Source organism: Melanerpes formicivorus, unplaced genomic scaffold (genome assembly GCF_026170545.1).
Source record: "Melanerpes formicivorus ecotype bairdi unplaced genomic scaffold, bMelFor1.0.p_v2 SCAF_34, whole genome shotgun sequence".
NCBI lineage: Eukaryota > Metazoa > Chordata > Aves > Piciformes > Picidae > Melanerpes > Melanerpes formicivorus.
In genome coordinates this window covers 1,904,770-1,930,002 of record NW_027142386.1, presented here as the reverse complement: position 1 = coordinate 1,930,002, position 25,233 = coordinate 1,904,770, and the positions used below count along the sequence as shown (strand labels likewise).

General features: G+C 58.7%; 1 protein-coding gene across 2 annotated transcripts in view; it reads right to left on the bottom strand.

Moving 5' to 3' along the window:
* Positions 1-1,953: 1,953 nt before the first annotated feature.
* The window catches only part of LOC137450126 (ceramide synthase 4-like), a 46,322-nt gene continuing 23,042 nt past the window's right edge, over positions 1,954-25,233 (bottom strand). For both annotated transcript variants that reach the window (XM_068156347.1, XM_068156346.1), the window contains 9 exons: positions 17,357-17,474; positions 14,567-14,685; positions 12,623-12,680; positions 10,853-10,903; positions 9,198-9,290; positions 7,960-8,088; positions 5,973-6,079; positions 5,068-5,224; positions 1,954-3,655 (listed from right to left, as the gene is read on the bottom strand). In XM_068156347.1, coding sequence (XP_068012448.1) covers positions 3,479-3,655; positions 5,068-5,224; positions 5,973-6,079; positions 7,960-8,088; positions 9,198-9,290; positions 10,853-10,903; positions 12,623-12,680; positions 14,567-14,685; positions 17,357-17,474 — 1,009 coding nt within the window. In that variant the 3' untranslated portion in view covers positions 1,954-3,478. The remainder of the gene's footprint in view (positions 3,656-5,067; positions 5,225-5,972; positions 6,080-7,959; positions 8,089-9,197; positions 9,291-10,852; positions 10,904-12,622; positions 12,681-14,566; positions 14,686-17,356; positions 17,475-25,233) is intronic.

The following is a 25,233-nucleotide window of genomic DNA, read 5'->3' as shown; positions in this document are numbered from 1 at the left end:
CAGGAAAGAATTAGATACATAGGATAGAGTTGGATGGAGATGAGGGGGTGGGGTAGGGGAAGGTGGGTGGGGGTGGGTGGCTCAGGGGCCGTGGCCAGAGGCAGCTCCAGCTTGGAGGGGAGGAAGCTTCTGGAGGTTTCTGCCATGAGCACTGCCACAGCCCCTGCCTGCTCCCAGAGCCCTGCTGGCCACAAACCCAAGGGGGTTGATTCATCCTGAGGGCAGTGACAAAGATCCCCCCAGTCCCCAGGAAGCTGCAGCCCCCCAAGGTGCTGTCCCCAGCCCCCTGCCCAGCCAGTCACAGACTCCCCTGGGCAGCTGCACCTCTGGGTGCCTGGCAATGGGCACAACACAGCTCCTCTGCCCTGCTCCCTGGGCAGCCCTTGGCTCCTGCTCCCAGCCCTTGTCCTCTTCTCCTGGTGCCTCAAACCCACCCCCAGCCCTCCTCACCTCTCCCAGCACCTTCCCCCCTTTACATCCCAGTGGCCATGGAGAATCCAGGAAGGAGCCTGGCACTGCTGGAGGTGGGCACCCCCCAGCTGCCTGGGCAGGCTGCAGCAGGCACCCTGGGCATGGCTTGGGCTGGGGACCCTCCCCTGGGGACCTTGGAGGGCTGAGAGCCCTCAGTGCCCCAGGCTCATGGCACAGCCTGAGCTGTCCTGCCCACAGCCTGAGCTGGTGCCACTTCTGCCCCTTCCCAGGCTGGCACCCCAGGCTCTCAGGGCTCCCTGCAGTGCTGCACAGAGCCCAAAAGCCACAGGCACAGGGTGAGGAGCTTCTGGGTGCCAGGGCAGGCATGGGGCAAATAATTGGATCAATAGGAAAGAATTGGATGAATAGGAGAGGATTGGATAGAGATGGGAGGTGGGGGTCAGGGATTGGGGGGGGGGATTGGGGGGGGGGGGGGAGGATGTTCCTGGGGATGGTTGAGGGCAGCTTGGAGCTGTTTTGTTGTGCCAAATAAAAGCTGTTCCTGCAGCACTGCTCAGTGTCTGTGGGGGGGGAAGGCCTGCCTGGGCAGCAGGCTTTGGGCATCCTGAGGCCAGCTCAGGAGGTGGGGGTGGGATGGGTGGGCAGGGAGGTGGTTGGGAAGGGGCTGAGGGACAGAGCTCAGAGGGTTGTGAGCAGCAGGGCAGGGTCAAGCAGCAGGGCAGGGTCCAGCTGCAGGCCTGGGGCTTGTGGTGCTGCTCAGGACTCACTCCTGGGTCCAGCCTTGTGCAGCATCTTCATCAGGGGCCTGGATGAAGGGCTGGGGTGGACCCTCCCCAGTGGTGGCACTCAGCCAGCCCTGGAGGGGCAGAGGGGAAGCTCACAAAGCTCTGCAAGAGGAAGTGCAGGGTCCTGCCCCTGGCGGGGAACAACCTCCTGCAGCAGTACAGCTGAGGGGGCACCTGCTGGAAGCAGCTCTGCACAGAAGGCCCTGGGGGTGCTGGGGGACAGGAGGTTCACCATGAGGCAGCAGTGAGGTCTCATGGACAGGGGCAGTGTTCTCCTGGGGTGCACTCAGGGGAGTGTGGGCAGCAGGCTGAGGTTGTTCTCCCCCTCTGCTCTGCCCTGCTGAGGTCACTACTGGAGCATGATCCCTGCCCTGCTGCTGCTGCCCACACCACAGCTCCAGGCCAGGCTGCTGCTGCCCTTCTTGCCCCCCTGGGCACTGCTGGCTCCTCTCCAGATGCTGGCACCCAGCACCCCCAGGTCCCTTTCTGCTGGGCAGTTTGCAGCCACTCTGCCCCAGGCCTGGAGCCTTCCTGGGGTTGCTGTCACCCAAGGGCAGGGCCCAGCCCTTGGCCTGGTTGAAGCTCAGTTGGCCAAGCTGCCTAACTGCTCTCAGGATGAGCTGCTGGCTGCCCTGGACTTCTCCCCACACATCCCCCTTGGCCCCTGCTGGTGTCTCCCAAACCACACAGCCACCAGCTGACCCCCTGCCCCTGAAAGCAGCAGCTCAGAGCACAGTTCAACCTTCCCCAGGTCATGGAGAAAGAAGTTTTCCATTCAGCAGGACAAAAGGATTCACAAGCACCCCTGCTGCACACTGCAGCTGCAGAGGAGGGGCAGGAGCCCCAGGGAGCAGGCTGGGAGCAGGCCCCAGGTGCCTCCAGCTTCCAGCTGTCCTCAGCACACAGCCTGCCAGGGGGTGCAGGACAGAGCTCTCCTCCCAGAGCATGCCACTGCCTGGGATCACTCACACTGGCACCACATCTTCCCCTCTGGAATTCCCCAGTGCCCCTGGAGCCCAAGAGGAGCACAGCCAAGGCCAGACCCAAGCTCTCTCAGTCACAGCTCAGGTAACCCCCAGGGGTGGCTGAAACCCCTCCTGAGCTGAGCTGCCCCTTGCCTGCCCAGCACCACCACCAGCACCACCTCCCCCCAGGCATTTCCTTGGTCCCTGTGCCCCCCAGCCAGCACTGGGTGATGTCCACATGGCCTGGGCAGTCCCAGTCCTCACTGGTGGCAGTCCAGCTGCTCATGCTGGGGTGTCACAGCTTCATGGTGGCAGACAGCAGGAATCCAGATCCTGCTGATGGATCTCTCTGGAGGGATTACAGGATCCAGAGGCTGGGACTGCACAGGAGCCAAGAGCTGGGAGAGCTGGCCAGAGAGCCTCAGAGCTGCATCATGACTCCATGGATGGCTGCTGTCACCTGCCTGCTCTTGAGGCCCCAGAGCCAGCAGGCCCTGCTGGAGCATCACTCCATGGGGTTCAGCAGATCTCCTCTCAGCACAGGGCCAGTGCCTTCTTGCCAGGAGCTGTGCCAATCATACCAGGTGGAGACATCAGCATGGCACCAGGGCTGTCCCCTAGATCCTCTAGGTCCTGGTCACCTCCCTTCTTCTCACCTGCTTCCTTCTGAGGGAGGTTCAAAGGATGCCCTGGGAGCTGGCTCTCAGCTACCTGACCTTCCCCAAAGCACACAGCAGCACTTCCTTGGAGAAGAAAATGTTTCCTTCTCTGTCTTCCCAGAGCTGTCCTTCCACCATGCCCAGGCTGCATTCTCTGAGGGGGTGGGGGGCACTCTGTCTTGTCACAAGAGGAGCCCCCTCCTGAAGATTGAGAGTCTCACACTGCTGTGGGAGCCATAAGCAGGAGTGGCAGCAGGCCAGGGCCTCCAGAGCTTGACCAAGGCCAAAGGGATTCCAGCAAACACCAGGAGGTGGTTGAGGCTTGACAGTGCCAGAGTTTATCCACAGCTCTGCTTTAAGCATTGTTCAAGGCTAAGACATTGACCAGCTGTGGAGCAGCCCAGGGCAGGCCACTCCACCTGGGTCCCCTTCCAGCTGGTCCCAAGCTACGACCTACAGCTAAGCTTTTATTGAAGCCAGACCCAAACCTTCCTCACACGTCCCCAGCCCCCAGGGCTCTGCTGCTGGGAGGCAGGGGCTCAGCTGTGCTGCTGCAGCTGCACTCCAGTTATCTACACAAGGAGCAGAAGTGTTTCTAAGGAGGGTGGGAGGGGCTCCAGCAGCTGGTGGGCAGCAGCTACCGCTCCTGGAGGTGGCCGTTGGCGAGCGGCGTCCTGCTGCGCAGCACCCCAGAGCCGTTCCTCTGCGTGGGGCTGCCGAGACCTCTGACCCCATTCTGCTCCTTCTCCATCCCCTTCTCCCTCTCTTCATCCTTGTCACTTTCCTCTGTGTCACTTCTCATGTCCTTCTCCATCTACAGAAACAGAAGGGAGAAGCAAGACAAACACAGAGGTTTGCCACTTGGCAGTGGGGGTCTGGCACAGGGAGGTGGTGGCAGCCTCAGCCCTGGAGGTGTTTGCAGCCAGGCTGGAGGTGGCTCTGAGCAGCCTGCTGTGGTGTGAGGTGTCCCTGCCCATGGCAGGGGGTTGGAACTGGCTGAGCCTTGGGGTCCCTTCCAACCCTGACAGTTCTGTTGGTCTCACAGCTCTGCTCAGGGACTGGGATGCATTTTCTGACACTCCAGAGGTGGGCAGCACTACCTGGGGGCAGTCTGCACTGGGTCATGCTGTGGGCACACCCTCAGCCCTGGGGCTGCAGAAATGTCCAGACAGGTAGTTCAGAGAGAAATGTCTGCTGTGCAGCACTGGGAGACAATCCTTACAGGAGAGGGAGCTGGAGGGTGGAGCAGCACAGCCCTCAGCCAGTTTGCTGGGGACAGAGCAGGGAGGAGTGGTTGATGTGCCACAGGATCGTGCTGCCACCCAGTGGGAGCCAGGCAGGCTGGAGAAGGGAGCTGGCAGCAACCTTCCGAAGCTCAGCAAGGGCAGGAGTGAAGTTCTGCACCTGGGGAGGAACCAACTCAGGCACCAGGACCTGCTGGGGGCTGCCCAGCTTTACTGACAAGGCTCTGGAGGTCCAACCTGGACATGAGCCAACAGTGTGCCCTTACCCTTCCTGAGCTGCACCGAGTGTCACCAGCAGGTGGAGGGAGGTGAGCAGCACTCACCTCAGAGCTGGTGAGGCCACATCAGTCCAGCTCTGGGCTCCTCAGTTCAAGAGGGACAGAGAACTACCAGAGAGAGACCAGTGGAGGCTCCAAGGCTGCTGAGGGGCCTGGAGCAGCTCTGCGAGGAGCAGAGGCTGAGAGCCCTGGGGCTGAGAGCCTGGAGGAGAGCAGTCCCAGAGGGGAGCTGAGCAATGCTCAGCAAGGGCTAAAGGAGCTGTGGGGAGCAAAAGGCTGGGGCCAGACTCTGCTCAGTGGTGCCCAGGGACAGGACAAGGGGCAAGGGGCACAAACTGGAACCCAGAAGGTTCCACCTGAACAGGAGGAGAAAATTCTTTGGTGTGAGGGTGCTGGAGGCCTGGAGCAGGCTGCCCAGAGAGGTTGTGGAGTCTCCTGGTGTGGAGAGCTTCCAACCCCCCCTGGGCACTGTGCTCCTGGGCAAGCTGCCTTGGGTGCCCTGCTGGAGCAGGGGCTTGGAGTGGATGATCTCCAGAGGTCCCTGCCAACCCCCCATGCTGGGATGCTGTGTTAGGGACAGGAAGGAATCCATCCCAGAGGAATTCCTCTGCTCCCAAGCAGTCTGTGTGGGGCCTCTCTCCCCGTGGGCTGCAGAGGGGACCACGGAGCGGCGCAGTGCCGCCGAGAGGCAGAGCGACCCCTACCGTGCCCTGCAGGATGAACTTGTACACCATGTGAAGGATCAGGCAGGACCAGAAGACATGGAGCAGCTGCAGAATCATCAGCAGAGCATTCACAAAGTAGTACCCAGAGAAGGGCTGGAAGATCTCCATGGAGTAGTAGTAGGTGTTGTAGAGCACCCTGCAAGAGAGGGGATTGAGGGGAGGGAGAGCGTGGTGTGAGCAAGGCCAGCATCAAGTCCCAGAGAGCTCTGGTCACAGAAGAACCCCAGAATGGCTCAGGTTGGAAGGGACCTCAGAGATCATCTCCTCCAACCCCCTCCTCCCACCAGCCCAGGTTTCCCAAGGCCTCATCCAACCTGGCTTTGAACATCTCCAGGGAGAAGGTATCCACAGCCTCCCTGGGCAGCCTTGTGCCAGAGCCTCACCTCCCTCACACTGAAGAGCTTCTTCCTCAGCTCCAGCCTAACCCTGCTCTGCCTCAGCTTCAAACCATTCCCCCTTGGCCTGGCTCAGACACCCTCATGAGAAGTCCCTCTGCAGCCTTCCTGTAGGATCACTTCAGGTACTGGCAGGCAGCTCTGAGCTCATCCCCAGAGCATGCCTAAGAATTTGGACCTTCTATGAAGTCTGGAAGGGAAGAAGTTTCAGGTGAGTCACCTTACCTCACCACCACCTGAACCAACTCACGTTCCCCACCACGAAGAAGCAGGGCAGAGCCACAGGCCAAGGACTCCTGCCCTGCAGGACTTCCCCTGGATGCCAATCAGACCACCCCCAGCGAGCTGCAACAGCCTCGTGTCCCCACAGCCTCTGCAAAGGGCAGGGACACTGAAAGCAAAGGCTGCAGGGGAAGGTTCAGTGGCCAGCTGAAGGACTCAGGCCCCCAGGAGCAGCTTTTCCATGCCCCTTGCCCCCAGCAGACTCACGTGTAGGGGTAGACCACCAGGCGGCTGAAGAGGAAGACAGCTGCGAAGATCATGAAGAGGCTGTCACAGGTTTTCTTCCACTTCATGTAGTTGAAGATCTTGGTTGGCTGCAAGCAGAGAGAGCAATGAAACAGCAGCCCCAGGCAGTGCACCTGCACAGGCGGCAGGCAGGAGCTGCAGGTGGGAGATGCAGCCCCGGCGGCAGGCAGGAGGTGCAGCCCCAGCGGCAGGCAGGAGGTGCAGCCCCAGGCAGGCAGGAGGTGCAGCCCCAGGCAGGCAGGAGGTGCAGCCCCAGCTGCAGGCAGGAGATGCAGCCCCAGCGGCAGGCAGGAGGTGCAGCCCCAGCGGCAGGCAGGAGGGGCAGCCCCAGCTGCAGGCAGGAGGTGCAGCCCCGGCGGCAGGCAGGAGGTGCAGCCGCAGGCAGGCAGGAGGTGCAGCCCCGGCGGCAGGCAGGAGGTGCAGCTGCAGGCAGGAGATGCAGCCCCAGCGGCAGGCAGGAGGTGCAGCCCCGGCGGCAGGCAGGAGGTGCAGGCAGGAGGGGCAGCCCCAGCTGCAGGCAGGAGGTGCAGCCCCAGCGGCAGGCAGGAGGTGCAGCCCCAGCGGCAGGCAGGAGGTGCAGCCGCAGGCAGGCAGGAGGTGCAGCCCCAGCTGCAGGCAGGAGGTGCAGCCCCAGCTGCAGGCAGGAGGTGCAGCGGCAGGCAGGAGCTGCAGCCCCAGCTGCAGGCAGGAGGTGCAGCCCCGGCGGCAGGCAGGAGGTGCAGCTGCAGGCAGGAGGTGCAGCCCCGGCGGCAGGCAGGAGGTGCAGCCCCAGGCAGGCAGGAGGTGCAGCCCCAGCAGCAGGCAGGAGATGCAGCCCCAGCAGCAGGCAGGAGGTGCAGCCCCAGCAGCAGGCAGGAGGTGCAGCCCCAGCTGCAGGCAGGAGGTGCAGCCCCAGCGGCAGGCAGGAGGTGCAGCCCCAGGCAGGCAGGAGGTGCAGCCCCAGCAGCAGGCAGGAGATGCAGCCCCAGCAGCAGGCAGGAGATGCAGCCCCAGCTGCAGGCAGGAGGTGCAGCCCCAGCGGCAGGCAGGAGGTGCAGCCCCAGCAGCAGGCAGGAGATGCAGCCCCAGCAGCAGGCAGGAGATGCAGCCCCAGCGGCAGGCAGGAGATGCAGCCCCAGCAGCAGGCAGGAGATGCAGCCCCAGCAGCAGGCAGGAGATGCAGCCCCAGCTGCAGGCAGGAGGTGCAGCCCCGGCGGCAGGCAGGAGGTGCAGCCCCAGGCAGGTAACCACGGCCCCAGGCAGGTAACCACAGCTCTTTGTGGCTCTGCAGGACAGCCCAGGCTGGGCCTGGCAAAGCTGCACCTCAGATGCTGTGTTCAGGCCTCTCAAATACTGGTTTGGGTCCTTCACCCCGAGATGGACACTGAGAGGCTGGAGCAGGTCCAGAGAAGGGCAACCAAGCTGGGGAAGGGTCTGGAGAAGAGGGCTGGGGAGGAGCAGCTGAGGGAGCTGGGGGTGGTTAGTGTGGAGAAGAGGAGGCTGAGGGAGACCTCCTTGCTCTCTACAGCTCCTGAGAGGAGGCTGCAGGCAGGTGGGGGGTGGGCTCTGCTGCCTAGGATCAGGGAGATCAGGAAATGGCTGAAATTGTGCCAGGGGAGGGTTAGGTTGGAGAGGAGGGAATAAAATCTTTGCTGCAGGAGTGGTCAGGGCTTGGCACAGGCTGCCCAGGGAGGTGGTGGAGTCCTCATGCCTGGAGGTGTTCCAGAACCCTGTGGCCATGGCACCTGGGGCCATGGTTTGGTGCCCATGGTGGTGCTGGGTCGGTGCTGGACTGGGTGATCTCAGAGAGCTTTTCCAACCCAAAGCTTTCTGTGAGTCCAGATCAGCACTGACTCAGCTGTGAAACGCCTTAAGGCATGGCCCAGGCTGTGCTGGAGCAGGAGACAGGGCTGAAGGGCTGGGGGGCATTGCTAGGGAGGCTCTGGCTGGCCCAGGCTGTGGAGCTCACCTCCAGGAAGCAGTCAGAGGCATCGTGGATGACCAGCACCAGCGTCCCGATGCGGATGTAGTTGGCACAGTACGAGAAGCTGATGAGGAAGATGGTGGCAGCATGGTGGACTATCTGCTCCTTGAAATCCTGGTGGGGAAGGAGAAAACACCTCATGCACCACTGAGGAACCTGAGGAGGGCAGACTGAGACTGGAGGGGAAGAAGAAAGTCTTTGCTAGGTGGGGTGGGACTGGCAGAGGTTGCCCAGGGAGGCTGTGGCTGCCTCCTGCCTGGAGGTGCTCAAGGCCAGGCTGGATGAGGCCCTGAGCAGCCTGGGCTGGTGGGAGGTGTCCCTGCCCATGGATGATCTTCCAACCCACCCCACTCTATGAATCTGTGAGTCTGCCCTGGTTGGAGCAAGCCTCCTGCAGGCAGCAGTGAATCCTCACTCCCAGCAGTGAATCCTCACTCCCAGGTCACTAAGAAACCTCCCACTCCACAGCCCTGCCCCTGTGAGCCTCTTCCCAAGACATTCTAGATACATGGGCAAGCAGAGAGCCAGGGGTGAGGAGCTCCTGGTGCAAGCTGAGGACCTCACAACAAAGCTCACTCCCTCCCTCCACCAGTGGTGGTCTGCAGGAGACAGAAGAGGCTGCTGAGAGCTCCCAGGGTGTCCATCTCTGCTCTGTGCCCTCTGCCTGCCAACCTCTTTGCACTTCCAGGCTCACTGATGGAGCTCACAACCACCCTGCCCATGTCAGGAGCTCTTTCCAGCCTCACTGCCTGTGGCTGTGTCAGGTTTGAGAGGGCTCTGAGCAACCTGATCCAGTGGGGGATGTCCTGCTCACTGCAGGGGGTTGGACTAGGTGACCTTTGGAGGTCCCTTCCAACCCAAACCATTCTCTGTTCTCTCACCCAGCACCTGCCTGCCAGGGCACAGGCACCCAGGGACACCTACAGCTCCCCTGGCACACAACCAGCTCTTCTCCTCTCCCTTTCAGCACTGCAGCCCAGAGGAGCAACTTCAAGTTTGGATTGAGACCTCTGCAGAAGTCTGCAGCCTCCTGTGGCAGGGTTTGTGTTCTCCACCTCTCAGAGAAGCCAGCTCCTGGGAGAAGGCAATTCCTGGGAATGCACAAGGGCAGAGGGCTCCAAATCCTCAGGCTAGCACCAGCCCCCTGCTCTGGGAGAGCACTCTCCTGAGCGTTCAGCTTGGGCCCTGTTTGTGTTGGGGTCTTCCCTGAGGCTGCCACTCACCTTCCTCTTCACATCAAAGGGCAGGGTGAAGACCAGGGACCAGTAGAAGGAGAGCTCCAGCAGGTAGTACCAGAACAGGGAGGGTAGGAGAGGCTGTAAGAGAGGGAGAGAGAGAGAGAGTGAAAATCCACCAGGGAAGGCAGAGCAGGGCTGGAAGTGAAGACTTCCTAACCAGAGCAGTGCCAATCAAACCAGAGCCAGTCCCTGCAGCTGGAGAACACTCAGCTGCCCCAGGTGGTGATCTGAGAAGGTCTGGAGGGGCTCTGGGGGCTCTCTGAGGGGGTTAGGGGAGGGTCTAGGTGGGTTTTGGGGGGCTTTAGGGTCTATAAGAGGGGTTTGGAGGCCTCTGAGGGGGTCTGGGGGGTATCTGAGGAGGTTCAGAAAGGCTCTGGGGTCTCTCTGAGAGGTCTCTGGGGAGGTTGAGGGGGGCTCTACATGCCACCTGTGCTGAGGTGACAGCAAAGAGCAGGGGACATTCCCCTTGGCCACACCAAACATTTAGGGAACCACTGGGAACCCCCTGAATATTGTAAGGGTTTGCTCAGCACATTCCTGACCAGTGGAGAGCTCCAGAAGCTACCTGACCTGTTCCACTGTGGAGCAGACCAACAGGAGCTGAAGAAATCATTCCCTTTGCAGGACTCAAGGAGAAGAAAGTTGTTTGGGGTGAGGCTGCTGGAGGCCTGGAGCAGGCTGCCCAGAGAGGTTGTGGAGCCTCCTGGTGTGGAGAGCTTCCAACCCTCCCTGGGCACTCTGCTCCTGGGCAAGCTGCTGTGGGTGCCCTGCTGGAGCAGGGCCTTGGACTGGGTGATCCCCAGAGCTCCCTTCCAGTCTCTGCCCTTCTGGGGTTCTGTGACACAGGAAGGCTCCTGATATAGAAGAGGCAAACCTCATCTTCCCTGGAGCATTCAGAGCACACAAGGGGAAAGGCAGAGGAGGTCCTGGGCTCAGTGGCTGAAGCTCCTTTCTAACCCTTTTGAGTTACAGGAGCAGGGATAGGGAGGGAGGGAGGCAGCTGGGCAAGCAAGCTCCTGGCTGCTGTTGCTGTCTCTGTGCTGGGCCTGGCTGGCAGCTTGCCCTGAGGTGACTCTGGGCTGGGCAGAGATGTGCTGGGGAGCTGCTGGCAGAGCTGCTATGAAAACCTCCCTGTGGAACTGTGAGGGAGCATCCTCTGAACCTCATGGCATTGAGGCTGAATTGCTGCTGGCCCAGCTGCCAGTGCCACTGGGAAATGAACTCCTCAGAGAGCTCTGTGGGCAGGAGTCTGTCTTCAGTGCAGCTGGAAGTCAGTGTTCAGACCATGGCCTCTGCTCTCCAGACTCTCCACAGAAGTCTTCTCTTCTCCTCAGGCAGCAAATCCTTCTGTGGCCCTCAGCTTCTTCTAGAAACCAAAGAGCCCTGGAGCATTCCCCTTAGCTCACCTGGTCACAAATCTCCCTTTATTGACAGCCTCCTCCTGCCTCCCTGACTCCTCCTCTGCTGTGTTTGGATTACACCAGGCACCAAGGTGTCCTCCCTTTGAATTCTCAGGGCTCTCCAGTCTGAGTCCAGCTCAGTGTCCTCCCTCTTGCCACCAACAGAAGCTGGTTTTCAGCAGGCATCTAACTCCCAGCCCTGGGCTAGAGCAGCAGCTCAGTCCCTCCTGCACCACTCACCTGCTGTGGGTATCCTGTCCAGCACTCTCTGTGGTCCCAAAACCAAGGCTTCTGGAAAGCAGACACAACAGGAATGTGAGCATGCCAGAGGAGTTCTCCTCTTGCCAGCTGCCAAAAACTCCTTCCCTTTGCTCCTGCTAAAGCCTCTGCTGTGTCTGCTGACAAGCAGAGGAGGTCACACTGCCTGCAGCTCAGCTGCTCAGAGGTTTTTCCCCTGCCAGGTCCCTGTGACACTGCCAATCTGTGGCTGCTGCACTGATTTCCTCTGCTGCTTAGCCCAGTTCCAAGCAAAAGAACTCAGAGAGGATTTCCACCAACTTGTTGCAGCCTCCTCCACACCTGGGTGCTGCTGAGGATGTTCTGAATGTGTGAGCACATTCTTATAAGGAATTCAGCAAGAACTTCTGTGGTCTGGACCACCACACAAGTGGGAGGAAGGCTAAAAACTATCAGGAAGAGGCTGAAAACTGTCAGGTGAGGATCACAGAATGCTCTGGGCTGGAAGGGACCTCCAAAGCTCAGCCAGTCCAACCCCCTGCACTCAGCAGGGACATCCTCAACTGGATCAGGCTGCCCCAGGGCCCTGCTCAGCTCATGCTGCAGTCTGTTAAGCAATAACCCCCTGAAAAGATCCTGAATTGGTGGTTTAGGACTGGGCAGCCTCAAAAGTGTCACAGAAAGGTGGCAGCTAAAGTCCCCAAGAGCTCCTCCTCCATGGAGCCCTTCCTGTGCCCAGATGTGATCAGCTCAGGCATGTCCCAGAGCAAGCAGTGATGGAGCATGTTCCAAGCCACACCTGTAAGGATTTGCTCTCACAGTTCTCCAGGGCTCAGGATATCACAGCTGAATGCAGGAAGGAAGCATTGCCTGCCACAAAAGGCCCTGGGGGTGTTGGCTGACAGTGGCTGGAGAGGAGCCAGCAGTGCCCAGGGGGGCAAGAAGGGCAGCAGCAGCCTGGCCTGGAGCAGTGGTGTGGGCAGCAGGAGCAGGGCAGGGATGGTGCCCCTGGACTGGGCACAGCTGAGGCTGCACCTTGAGTGCTGGGTTCAGTTTTGTGCTCTGAAGCCCAGAAGGACATTGAGAGGCTAGAGCAGGTCCAGAGAAGGGCGACCAAGCTGGGGAAGGGTCTGGAAAAGAGGGCTGGAGAGGAGCAGCTGAGGGAGCTGGGGGTGGTTAGTGTGGAGGAGGCTGAGGGAGACCTCCCTGATCTCTGCAGCTCCCTGAGAGCAGGCTGCAGTGAGGCAAAGGTGTGGTGCTGAGGGCCATGGGTGGTGGTGACCTGGCAGTGCTGGGCTGCCAGCTGGACTTGATGACCTTTAGGATCTTTTCCTGGGTTCAGTTTTGGGTCACTTACTCCAAGAAGGACATTGAGGGGCTGGAGAGAGACCTGAGGTCCTCTCAGCCTTCTCCAGGCTACAGAACCTCATTTCAAACTAGAGCAGAGCAGACTGAGATGTTAGGAGCAAGTTCTGCACCATGAGGCTGCTGGAACAGGCTGCCCAGGGAGGTGTCTGAGGCCCCATCCCTGGAGATATTGCAGGTGAGGCTGGACAGGGCTCTGGTGTCTTCTGCTCTGCCAGAAGGAGAGGAAGCTTCCCAGGGAGCATGGTCCAGCATGGCTGTGGCTGCCTGCTGTGCAGAGCACACACACTGCCCTGCTGGGAGCAGCTCCAGCAAGGTCTGAGAGGACAGGGTTGACCCCAGGCCCTGCCACGCTTGCAGGCACTGCCTAGGCACAGCAGCAGCTGGCACTGCCCCTGTGGTACTCACATCATGGAGCACAGCAAGCCCAGTGCAGAAGGAGATGATGTAGAATGTAAACCTCCAGCTGCAAAGGAAGAAAACAAAGCAGGTTAGAAACCAGCCCTGAGCCACAGAGCTCCAACTCACAGCTTCATGGAATGGGTTGGGCTGGAAGGAACCTTCAAGCTCATCCAGCCCCAGCCCCCTGCCATGGGCAGGGATACCTCCCACCAGCACAGCTTGCTCAAGGCCTCATCCAGCCTGGCCTTGAACACCTCCAGGCAGGAGGCAGCCACAGCCTCCCTGGGCAACCTGTGCCAGGCTCTCCCCACTCTCAACAATGCCTTCCTCATCTCCAGTCTCAGTCTCCCCTCTCCCAGCTCAAAGCCATTGTCCCTCATCCTGCCACTCCCAGCCCTTGTCCAAAGTCCCTCCCCAGCTCTCCTGGAGCCCTTCAGGTACTGGGAGGCTGCTCCAAGGTCTCCCTGGAGCCTTCTCTCCTCCAGGCTGCACAAACACTCATACAAACCTTCCCAGCACCAGCAGACACCTGGCTATGAGGCAAACTCTGCCAACCTCTCTCCTAGGCTTTGGGAGGTCAGGGCTGCCAAGTTCATTATCATAGAAGGCAATTAATTAGTGTCAAGGCAATTAGTTGGTGGCAATGATTTCCCAGACCCAAGCACCCAGGAGCACCTGAGACCTGCCTGCCAAGTGCAGTGGGCAGGGGCAGGTCCCAGTGAACAGACACACACAGAGGGCAGGGAATGAGCTGCACCTCAGCCCAGCAGAACAAACAAGCTGGGACCAGACTAAAGACAGCCAAGTCCTCCAAGCAGGGAAACTGTCTCCAGCAGGCCCTCAGCTGCCAAAAGCCTCCAGAACAAATGAGAAGTGAGGACACTTGCAGAGAGAGAGGCTCCAGCTGCCAGTGCAACCCCCCAGGAGCTCCAAAAGACACTCAGCCTTCTTCCTGCAGACTGCAGATGGGGGCAGAGAGCAGGTGGAGGAACCCCAAGCCCGGCTGGGCTGAGCCAGAAGAGCCTCTGCTGGTGAGGCTTTACTGCCAGCATCCACTGCAAGTCAGCCAGTGCAGGGAGAATCACAGGATCAGAAGGCCAGGGGTTGGAAGGGACCTCTGGAGATCATCCAGTCCAAGCCCCCTGCCCGAGCAGGGTCACCCAGGGCAGCTCACACAGGAGCTGAGATTTCTCCCTGGGGGCAGCAGATGAAGCAGGGCTGCTCTCCAACACCTTGTCCCCAGCTGGGGAAGGATTTGTAACTGCAGCTCCCTGGGATGTCATAAACCAGTGACAAACTTTGGTTTCTTTTCCAAACAGGGTTTTGAAACAGGGATTTTCCCTCCCAGCTTCACAGAATGCAGCAGGTTGGAAGGGAGCCTCCAAGGGCATCTTGGCCAACCCCTGCAGGCAGCAGGGACAGCTCCAGCTAGAGCAGGCTGCACAGGGACACAGAAAGGCTGATCCTGAATGTCTCCAGGGATGGAGCCCCAACCACCTCCCTGGGCAACCTGTGCCAGGGTCTCCCAGCCCTCACTGTGCAGAACTTCCTCCTGATGTCCAAGAGGAGGCTGAAGCAGCAGGGGAAGAGCCAGGGGGATTCAGGAACAGAGGAGCAGCAGAGAGGCAGAAGCAGCAGGGGAAGAGCCAGGGGGGTTCAGGAACAGAGGAGCAGCAGAGGGGCAGAAGCAGCAGGGGAAGAGCCAGGGGGGGTCAGGAACAGAGGAGCAGCAGAGAGAGGCAGAAGCAGCAGGGGAAGAGCCAGGGGGGATCAGGAACAGAGGAGCAGCAGGGCAAGAGCCAGGGGAGTCAGGAACAGAGGAGCAGCAGAGAGGCAGAAGCAGCAAGCGGGGCAGGGAAGGCTGAGGTGCTGGCTGCAGAGGGAGGGCAGGGGGCAGAGCTGAGCTCGGGGGAAGGGCTCCTGCAGCTGCTGGGCCGTGCTGCTGCTCACCAGGCCTCACAGAACTTCTTGGACACGCAGGCTCTGTCGGCGTTCCTGCGGCGCCGGAACCAGCGCTCCACCGTCCGCGGCGGCAGCCGGCACTGCCCTGCCAGCCGCAGCAGCTCCGCCTGCAAGAGAGGGCCCAGAGGCTCATGGCATCACACAATCACCCAGGCTGCAAAACACCCCACAGATCATCCAGTCCAGCCTATTACCTAACACCTATCACCTCCTGACAGCTAAACCATGCCTCCAAGTGCCACATCCAAGCCTTTCCTCAACACCTCCAGGGTGTTCCACCTCCTCCCTGGGGACTCCACCACCTCCCTGGGCAGCACATTCCAGTGGCCAATTACTCTTGCTGGGAAGAACTTTCTCCTCACCTCCAGCCTAAACCTCCCCTGGCACAGCTTGAGACTGTGTCCTCTTGTTCTGGTGCCTGGGAGAAGAGCCCAACCCCCACCAGGCTACAACCTCCCTTCAGGGAGTTGGAGAGGGCAAGAAGGTCTCTCCTGAGCCTCCTCTTCTCCAGGCTGAGCAACCCCAGCTCCCTCAGCCTCTCCTCACAGGGCTGTGCTCCAGACCCCTCCCCAGCCTCATTGCCCTTCTCTGGACACATTCAAATGTCTTCTTAAATTGAGGAGCCCAGAACTGGACACAGGACTGAAGGTGTGGGAGGGCCCTGGAGAGCCCAAAGGGGTGAGCTGGTGGTCACAGCCTGAAGGTGGAACCTTAACCCAACTCCTAACTGCAGAGATTTTGAGTGGGGGAAAAAGGTCAATCCATTAGTAATGGACACAGAACAGTAACAGCTTATAGGCAAGCCTCAGGAAGGTCAATGAGGACAAGTGCATGGTCCTGCAGCTGGGGAGGAGTAACAGCAGGCACCAGGACAGGTTAGAGGCTGCCCTGCTGGAAAGCAGCTCCACAGAGAAAGACCTTCAAGTGCTGGTGGACTGCAAGGTCTCCATGGGACAGCAATGTGCCCTTGTGGCCAAGAGAGCCAATGGGGTCCTGGGGGGCAGCAAGCAAAGTGTGGCCAGCAGGGCTGGGGAGGTTCTTCTCCCCCTCTGCTCTGCCCTGCTGAGAGCACACCTGCAATCCTGTGTCCAGTGCTGGGCTGCCCAGCTCCAGAGAGACAGAGACCTGCTGGAGAGAGTCCAACAGAGCCATCAGGATGCTTAGGGGACTTGAGCATCTCCCCTGTGGAGAGAGACTGAGAGAAGAGAAGGCTGAGAAGGCTCTGATGCCTACCAATATCTGAGGGGTGGGGGGCAAGTGGAGGGGGCCAAGCTCTTTTGGGTGGGGTGCAGTAATAAGCCAAGGAACAACATAGAGGATTTCAGCACAACATGAGGAGAAACTTCTTTGGTGTGAGGGTGGCAGAGCCCTGGAGCAGGCTGCCCAGGGGGGTTGTGGAGTCTCTTTCTCTGGAGGCTTTCCAGCCCCACCTGGATGCATTCCTGTGCAGACCACCCTGGGTGACCCTGCTCTGGCAGGGGGGTTGGAGTGCTCAGTTGTGCCCTGGGATAGGACAAGAGGCGATGGATGAAAACTGCAGCACAGGAGGTTCCACCTCAGTATGAGGAGGAACTTCTGCACTGTGAGAGTCACAGAGCCCTGGAGCAGGCTGCCCAGAGAGGTTGTGGAGTCTCCTTCTCTAGAGCCTTTCCAGCCCTGTCTGGATGTATTCCTGTGTGACCTGTGCTAATTCTATGGTCCTGCTCTGGCAGGGGGCTTGGATTTGATGATCTCTTTGGGCTCCTTCCAACCCCTGACATCCTGTGAGCTGTGATCTCTTGGGCTAATTTCAACCCACCACACATGGGCATCCTGTCTGACCCCCCAGACCCAGATGGAGGCTGTGGTCAAGCCCTGCTCAGGCTAAGGCAGCTGGCAGGCAGGGCTCTGTTCTGAGTGTACAAAAGCCTCCCACTGACCCTGTAAGCATCTGGGTATGGAGGCTAAACCTTGAGCCTGGATGTTGCTGATGTGAGCTTCCCCAGCTTCACCTCTCACACTCTGGCCTCTGCTCTCACAGGAGGTTGTTGGAAGGGACCTCTGGAGATCACCCAGTCCAAGCCCCCTGCCAGAGCAGGGTCACCCAGGGCAGATCACACAGGAACACATCCAGGCAGGCCTTGAAAGTCTCCAGAGGAGACTCCACAACCTCTCTGGGCAGCCTGCTCCAGGCCTCCAGAAGTTTCTCTTCATGTGGAGGTGGACTCCTGGGTTCCAGCTTATCCCTGCTGTTCCTTGTCCTGTCACTGGGCACCACCAGAGAGAGCCTGGCACCTTCATCCTGACCCCCAGCCCTCAGATATTTACAGACATGGATCAGATCCCTCTCAGCCTTCTCCTCTCCAGGCTAACCAGCCCCAGGGCTCTCAGCCTTTCCTCACCAGATTCCAGTCCCTTCAGCATCCTCACAGCCTCCATTGGACTCTCTCCAGCAGGTCTCTGTCCCTCTTGAACTGGGCAGCCCAGAACTGGCCTCAGTATTCCAGGTGTGGTCTCACCAAGGCCCTGCTGGCCACTCCTCATGCAGCCTAGGATACCATTGCCCTTCTTGACCTCAAGGGCACATTGCTGCCCCATGGACACCTTACTGTCCCCAAGGACTCCAAGGTCTCTCTCCATGCTCCCTGTGGCTCAGGTGCCCACTGCTGTGCTGGTTCCTGCTGCTTTGGTGCTTTCAGCACAAGTGGCATTGGCAAACTTCAGGATCCCAAAGGTGGTGTCCTTTGAGTAGGGACACAAAGGCTGCTCTGGAGGAGAGCAAAGGCAGGAGGCACTCACCTCTTTGGGGTGCTTGCAGCACCTGCTGTAGAAGGTTTCCAGCACAGGGTTGGGCTGAACTTTTGGTTTCTGCTTGTCTTTCACTCCCAGTTTGGCACTGAGGGGCAGGGCTATGGTTCTGCAAGAGAAAAGGTAAAGGTCCAGGCCAGCCCAGAGCAGAGCAGGGTCCCATGCAGAACTTGATGCCCACCAGCACTCCCAGGTCCTTCTCCCCAGGGCTGCTCCCCAGCAGATCCCCTCCCAGCCTGTCCTGCTGCAGTGTATTCCTCCTGCCCAGCTGCAGGACTCTGCACTCATCCTTGCTGAGCCTCACTGAGAATCAGAAGGAGAAAGAAACCATGGAGGAATGGCCTTCTACTTACCACACATGCATATGCTTTTGACAGCAAGGGAAAACCCTTCCACAGAGGAGTTAGAGACAGACTTGGTACAGGGAACCTCACACCTTCTGTACAAGGTCTCCACTGTCATCACTGTACAAACTCCTCACACTTCACCACCACCACTCTCTGCTTCCCCAATCATTTCATCAACTTCTTCCTCTGCCAGCTTCTCCCCAAGATTTGCCATCACATGGTGGAGCTGTGCAGCACTGATGGAACCATTCCCATCCCTGCCAGGCACACAGAAAGCTTCTCTCATCCCTGCCTCACTCCCCTTAGCTTTCGTTTTTCTTGCCATCCTGGGTTCAGCTTTGGGCCCTCACTCCAAGAAGGACATTGAGAGGCTGCAGCAGGGCCAGAGAAGGGCAACCAAGCCTGGAGAACAGGGCTGGGGAGGAGCAGCTGAGGGAGTTGGGGATGGTTAGTGTGGAGGATGCTGAGTGGAGACCTCATTGCTCTCTGCAGCTCCTGAGAGAAGGATGCAGGGAGCTGGGGGTTGGGCTCTGCTCCCTAGCATCAGGAGATAGAAGGAGATGAAATGGCCTGAAATGTGCCAGGGGAGGGTTAGGTTGGAGAGAAGGAACAATTGCTTTGCTGCCAGCGTGGTGAGGGCCTGGCAGAGGCTGCTCAGGGAGGTGGTGGAGTCCCCATGCCTGGAGGTGTCCCAGAACCCTGTGGCCATGGCACCTGGGGCCATGGTTTGGGGACCATGGTGGGGCTGGGTTGGTGCTGGACTGGGTGATCTCAGAAGGCTTTTTCAACCCAACCAATTCTATGATGCTATGCAACCAAGCCTTGTGGTTGAGGAAGAACCTCACTGCAGCTTCTTTCCAGTCCACACCAGGCACTGAAAGCTCTGAAGTTCTGCAGGCACAGGAGAAGCCCAGGCAATGTCTTTGCCAGGGCTCAGGCCTCCTGCCAGAAAGGCTTTTAATGGACAACTCTTTCAGTTCCCCTGTTCTGTTTAACTCCTGACTTCTGCCTCTTGCCTGCTGGTTTGTCATGGCCATGGCAGAAAAACCTTCCTATCAGAGAGGGGAGCTGCTGAAGGCAGGCTGTAATTAATCCCAGTTTGTTGCTGAGGTCCTGAGTTGAACCATGAGGGCTGGGACCAATCCTACTTTTATGAACATCATTGGGAAATCAAAGGATCAACTCCCTCCCCAGGAAGGTTGGTACAAGTTGGATGTCTGCTCTGACTCAGGTTTCAGCTCAATCTTCCTCCAAGCACCAACACTGGGAGGGTGATGATTGTCCTGATTGCAACATCACAGACACCTCCTCAGCTGCAGGGATGCTCTCATCATGGCAGCTTATCAGATCTCTGGAAGACAGGAGGCTGAGGACTGAACTCCACCACTCTCCCCAGCTAGGCAAGGCACAGTCAGGGAGATGATTCTCATCTCAAGCTGACTTCTTCCACCAGTGAGCTCCTCTCCCCTTGCAGCTCACAGAGGGAAGGACACACAAAGGCATTTTGCTCAGGAGCCAGCCAAGAAGGCACTGCTGAGGCTGCAGTTTGGAAGGACATTGAGAGGCTGGAGCAGGTCTGGAGAAGGGCAACCAAGCTGGGGAAGGGTCTGGAGAAGAGGGCTGGGGAGGAGCAGCTGGGGGTGGTTAGTGTGGAGAAGAGGAGGCTGAGGGAGACCTCATTGCTCTCTGCAGCTCCTGAGAGGAGGCTGCAGGGAGGTTGGGGTTGGGCTCTGCTCCCTAGGATCAGGAGATAGGAGGAAAGGAAATGGCCTGAAGTTGTGCCAGGAGAGGCTTAGGTTGGAGATAAGGAAGAATTTCTTTGCTGCCAGAGTGGTCAGGGCTTGGCACAGGCTGCCCAGGGAGGCTGTGGCTGTCCCCTCCTGCCTGGAGGTGTTCAAGGCCAGGCTGGATGAGGCCCTGAGCAGCCTGAGCTGGTGGGAGGTGTCCCTGCCCATGGCAGGGGCTTGGAGCTGGATGAGCTTTGAGGTCCCTTCTAATTCAAACCATTCTATGACTCTATGAACTCCACCATCTCCTTCAGCCTCAGGCTTTCCCCTGCCTGAGGGCTGGCCCTGTGCTACCCTTTCCTTGTCTACAGGAGAATGCCTCACACCAGGGCTAAAGCCTGCTGTCTGACAGAGGCTCCCAAGTCCCCACAGTGCTGCTGTCCCAGCTGAGCCATTCCATGAACCACTGCAACCTGTCCCACATCCCTGCACATCTTCCCTGCCTGCAGGACCTAACAGGAAGGAGGTTTCAGACCCTTCCTGGTTCTTGATCAACCACAAAAGTCTCTGCACAAAATGAATCACAGAATGGTTTGGGCTGGAAGGGAGCTCCAAAGCTCATCCACTCCAACATCCTTCACCAGATCAGCTTGCCCAGAGCCCTGTCCAGCCTCACCTTGAGGATCTCCAGGCATGGAGCCTCAGCCACCTCCCTGGGCAACCTGTTGCAGTGTTCCAGCAGCCTCCTGGTGCAGAACTTGTTCCTCACATCCAATCTCAATCTGCTCTGCTCTAGTCTGAAGCCATTGCCCCTGGTGCTGTCCCTGCAGGCCTTTGGGAACAGTCTCTCTGCAGCTCTCTTTCCCAAGCATGTGATGCTTCATTGAGCACAGGAAAACACTTTCTTTGCTGTGCAGGTGCTCAAGTCAGAGCATCACAGATTGGTTGGGGTTGGAAGGGGCCTCTGGAGATCATCCAGTCCCAGCCCCCTGCCAGAGCAGGGTCACCCAGGGCAGCTCACACAGGAACACATCCAGGTGGGGCTTGGAAGTCTCCAGAGCAGGAGACTCCACAACCTCCCTGGGCAGCCTGCTCCAGGCCTCCAGCAGCCTCACACCAAAGAAGTTTCTCCTCCTGTCCAGATGGAAGCTCCTGGCTTCCAGCTTCAGCCCTTGTACCTTCTCCTGTTACTGGACACCTTCTTGCTCCCCACCCCTCAGGTATTTACAGCTATTGATCAGATCCCCTCTCAGCCTTCTCCTCTCCAGGCTAACCAGCTCCAGGGCTCTCAGCCTTTCCTCACCAGATTCCAGTCCCTTCAGCATCCTCACAGCCTCCAGTGGACTCTCCCCAGGAGTTCCCTGTCATGAGGTGCTGGCTGACAGGTTGGACTTGATGATCTCTGAGGTCTTTTCCAACCTTCTTGATTCTGTGATTCTCGAACTGCAGAGCTCATAACTGGACAGAGCATTCCAGGTATCCACCCTGCAACATTCCAGGTACATTGGAACAGGGGGGGAGTGGAGTCTCCCTCTGGAGATACTGCAAACCCAATGGAATGGAATGGAATGGAATGGAATGGAATGGAATGGAATGGAATGGAATAGACCAGGTTGGAAGAGACCTTCAAGATCATCATGTCCAACCCATCAACCAATCCAACACCACCTAATCAACTAACCCATGGCACCAAGCACCCCATCAAGTCTCCTCCTGAACACCTCCAGTGATGGGGACTCCACCACCTCCCCAGGCAGCCCATTCCAATGGGCAATCACTCTCTCTGCGTAGAACTTCTTCCTAACATCTAACCTAAACCTCCCCTGGCACAGCTTGAGGCTGTGTCCTCTTGTTCTGGTGCTGGTTGCCTGGGAGAAGAGACCAACCCCCACCTGGCTACAACCTCCCTTCAGGGAGTTGCAGAGAGCAATGAGGTCTCCCCTGAGCCTCCTCTTCTCCAGGCTAAGCAACCCCAGCTCCCTCAGCCTCTCCTCCCAGGGCTGTGCTCCAGACCCCTCCCCAGCTTTGTTGCCCTTCTCTGGACACCTTCCAGCAAGTCAACCTCCTTCCTAAACTGAGGGGCCCAGAACTGGACACAGGACTCAAGGTGTGGCCTAACCAGTGCTGAGCACAGGGCAGGATGAGCTCCCTGCTCCTGGCCACACTGTTCCTGATGCAGGCCAGGATGCCATTGGCCTTCTTGGCTGCCTGGGCACACTGCAGGCTCATGTTCAGCCTACCACCGACCAGCCCCCCCAGGTCTGACACATCCCCTCACAGCCTGCTGGAGCTGAGCCTGTTTGAGCAGCAGAGGGGTGCTGGGTGTTCTCCAGAGAGCCCTTTCAACATCCTGGGGCAGTCCCTTTGTTCCTCCTCCTCCTGCCACGGCACCCTCACTCCATCCCAGTATCTTTTGCATCTGATTCAAGATGCTGATGGGCAGATAAGTGAGGCTTTTCTTTCCCCTTCCCCATGCAAGTGCTGCCTCAGCTGGCAGGGCTTCCTCAGCCCTGCTTCTCCTCATTCATTTGAAAGCTGTTTGGATTCACAAACTTCATTAATAAAAGCTTCTGGCCACACCCTTAACAAAAAGATAATATCTCAAGCCAGGAAGCCTGTAATCATGCCACTATCTGCCCTCAAATGCCAATTTCAGCAGTTCTGAGCTGGCTGCTTGTTTGTCCCAGCCCTCTGCAGCCCTTTCTTGCACATGGAGCTCTCTCAGGCACTGCTGTTTCACCTCCAGCTCATTCTGGAGAAGAATCACAGAGCTGTCAGGGCTGGAAGGGACCTCAAGGCTCAGCCAGTTCCACCCCTCTGCCATGGGCAGGGACACCTCACACCACAGCAGGTTGCTCACAGCCACCTCCAGCCTGGCTGCAAACACCTCCAGGGCTGAGGCTTCCACCACCTCCCTGGGCAGCCTGTGCCAGGCTCTCACCACCCTCCTGGGGAACAACTTATAGTTTCGTAGTTTCATTCAGGGTTGGAAGGGACCACAAGGATCATCTAGTTCCAACCCCCCTGCCATGGACAGGGACACCCCACACTAGATCAGGCTGGACAGAGCCTCATCCAGCCTGGGCTTAAACACCCCCAGGGACGGGGCCTCGACCACCTCCCTGGACAACCCATTCCAGGGCTTCACCACTCTCATGGGGAAGAACTTCCTCCTCACATCCAGCCTGAATCTCCCCACCTCCAGCTTCATTCCATTCCCCCTAGTCCTATCACTACCTGAGATCCTGAGAAGTCCTTCCCCAGCCTTCCTGTAGCCCCCTTCAGATCCTGGAAGGCCACAATGAGGTCACCTCAGAGCCTTCTCTTCTACAGACTGAACAGCCCCAACTCCTTCAGTCTGTCCTCATAGGAGAGGTGCTCCAGCCCTCTGATCATCCTTGTGGCCCTTCTCTGGACACCTTCCAGCACCTCCACATCCCTCTTGTAATAGGGGCTCCAGAACTGGACACAGTACTCCAGGTGGGGTCTCCCCAGAGCTGAGCAGAGGGGGAGGATCACCTCCCTTGCCCTGCTGGCCACACTTCTCCTGCTGCAGCCCAGGATCTGATTGGCTTTGTGGGCTGCAAGTGCACACTGAGAGCTTCTTCCTAACATCCAATCTGAATCTCCCCACTTCCAGTTTTGCTCCATCCCCCCCAGACCTGTCACTCCCTGACAGCCTCACAAGTTCCTCCCCAGCTTTCTTGCAGCCCCCTGCAGATTCTGGAAGGCCACAATGAGGTCTCCTCAAAGCCTTCTCCTCTCCAGCCTGCACAACCCCAACTCCCTCACTCTGTCCTCACAGCAGAGCAGCTCCAGCCCTCTGCTCATCCTCATGGCCCTCCTCTGGATACCTTCCAGCACCTCCAAGATCCCTCCTGGAACAGAGGCTTCAGAAGTGGATGCAGAAGAAAGCTTCCTCTGCTCCCTGGGAAGGGTGAATCAAGTCCTCTGGGGCTCCTGTACCTTCTGTGCATGGTGCTGCTGCCTCAGCCTAAAAGAATGTGACCAAGTTGCAGTGGTTGCAGACCCAGAGGATGTGTTTGGGATTTCTCATGACCTTGGCTTTGTAACTTTCTACTTCTGGTCCCTGAGTTAACATGAGTGTGTGTTGCCCCCAGCTCAAGAAGGACATGGAGCTGCTGGAGCAGGTCCAGAGGAGGCCACAAAGATTTGTATCAGAGGGCTGCAGAACCTCCCTGACGGGATCAGGAAGGCTCCAGGGAGTCCTTAGAGCTGCATTTCAATGTCTGAAGAGGACCCACAGGAGAGCTGGGGAGGGACTTTGGGAGTGCCAGATCAAGGGACAACAGCTTTGAGCTGGGAGAGGGGAGACTGAGACTGGAGATGAGGAAGGAGTTCTTTGGTACAAGGATGCTGAGACTTGTCCAAAGTCTCACTGCCCAGGGAGGCTGTGGCTGTCCCTTCCCTGGAGGTGTTCAAGGCCAGGCTGGATGAGGCCTTGAGCAGCCTGGGCTGGTGGGAGGTGTCTTTAAGACATCCCACCTGGATGATCTTTGAGATCCCTTCCAAGCCAAGCCCCTCTGTGAATCTCTCAGAGCCCTTCTGTGAATCTCTCAGGCTTGTGCCCAAAGCTGACTTTGGAGGCTTCAGCTGCTTCTACCCTTCTGGATCTGTGCATGGAGAGCAGGCTGCTTCTCCAGGCACACCCTGAGCTGCTGGTGCTGTGCTGGGGGAGTTCAGAGGTGCTGTGACATGTCCATGGCACTGCTGTGTGCCAGGACTCCAGAGGCAGGAGAAGCTCAGAGGGTTTTCCTCAGCCCCTCACTCCCCCACCACAGTCACACTGTGGGTTCCAGCTTCATGGTTTGGAGATGCAAGCCCTGAGCCTGGATTGGCCTCTCCTTGGTACCTGCTGGCTGAGCTGGGGCACACTGAGAGCAGTTATCCTGTGGATGGGATGGTGGCTGTGGGAAGAGGACATGTGGGGCTGGGTGGGGCCTGGGAGTGCCCAGGAGGCTGTGGGTGCAGCTCTGGGGGAGCAGAAACAGCTCACACGTGGTGAAGCAACTCTGCTGGGAGCCAGTTTGTCCTGGGGAGGGTGGGAAAGTGGAGCAAGCAGTGCTGGAGAGCAGCCAGCAGGGCTCCCAGCCTGTGCCACTCAGGTGGCTGCTGGGGGAGGCCTGACAGCAGAGGGGGACTGGAAGTTGGGAATCCTGTACTCTGATGCCTCCAGCTTGTGCCTGTGAGCAGGAGATGTGTCCTGGAGCCTCATTTTAAGGACCTCTGTACCTCAGCAGAACTTCCTCCTGGGGGGCAGCAGGGACTCTGCCACTTTGCTCTGCTGAGACCTCACCTGCAGGGCTGTGTGCAGGGCTGGATCCATCAGCACAGGAAGGACCTGGAGCTGATGGAGAGGGTCCTGAGGAGGCCATGAGAATGCTCAGGGGGTTGGAGCAGCTCTGCTATGAGGACAGGCTGAGGGAGCTGGGGGGGTTCAGCCTGGAGAAGAGAAGGCTCCAGGGAGACCTTAGAGCAGCCTGCCAGCACCTGAAGGGGCTACAAGAAGGCTGCAGAGGGACTGTTCCCAAAGGCCTGCAGGGACAGCACCAGGGGCAATGGCTTCAAACCAGGGCAGAGCAGATTGAGATTGGATGTGAGGAACAAGTTCTGCACCAGGAGGCTGCTGGAACACTGCAACAGGTTGCCCAGGGAGGTGTCTGAGGCTCCATGCCTGGAGATCCTCAAGGTGAGGCTGGACAGGGCTCTGGGCAAGCTGATCTAGCTGGGGATGTCCCTGCTGAGTGCAGGGGGCTGGACTGGCTGAGCTTTG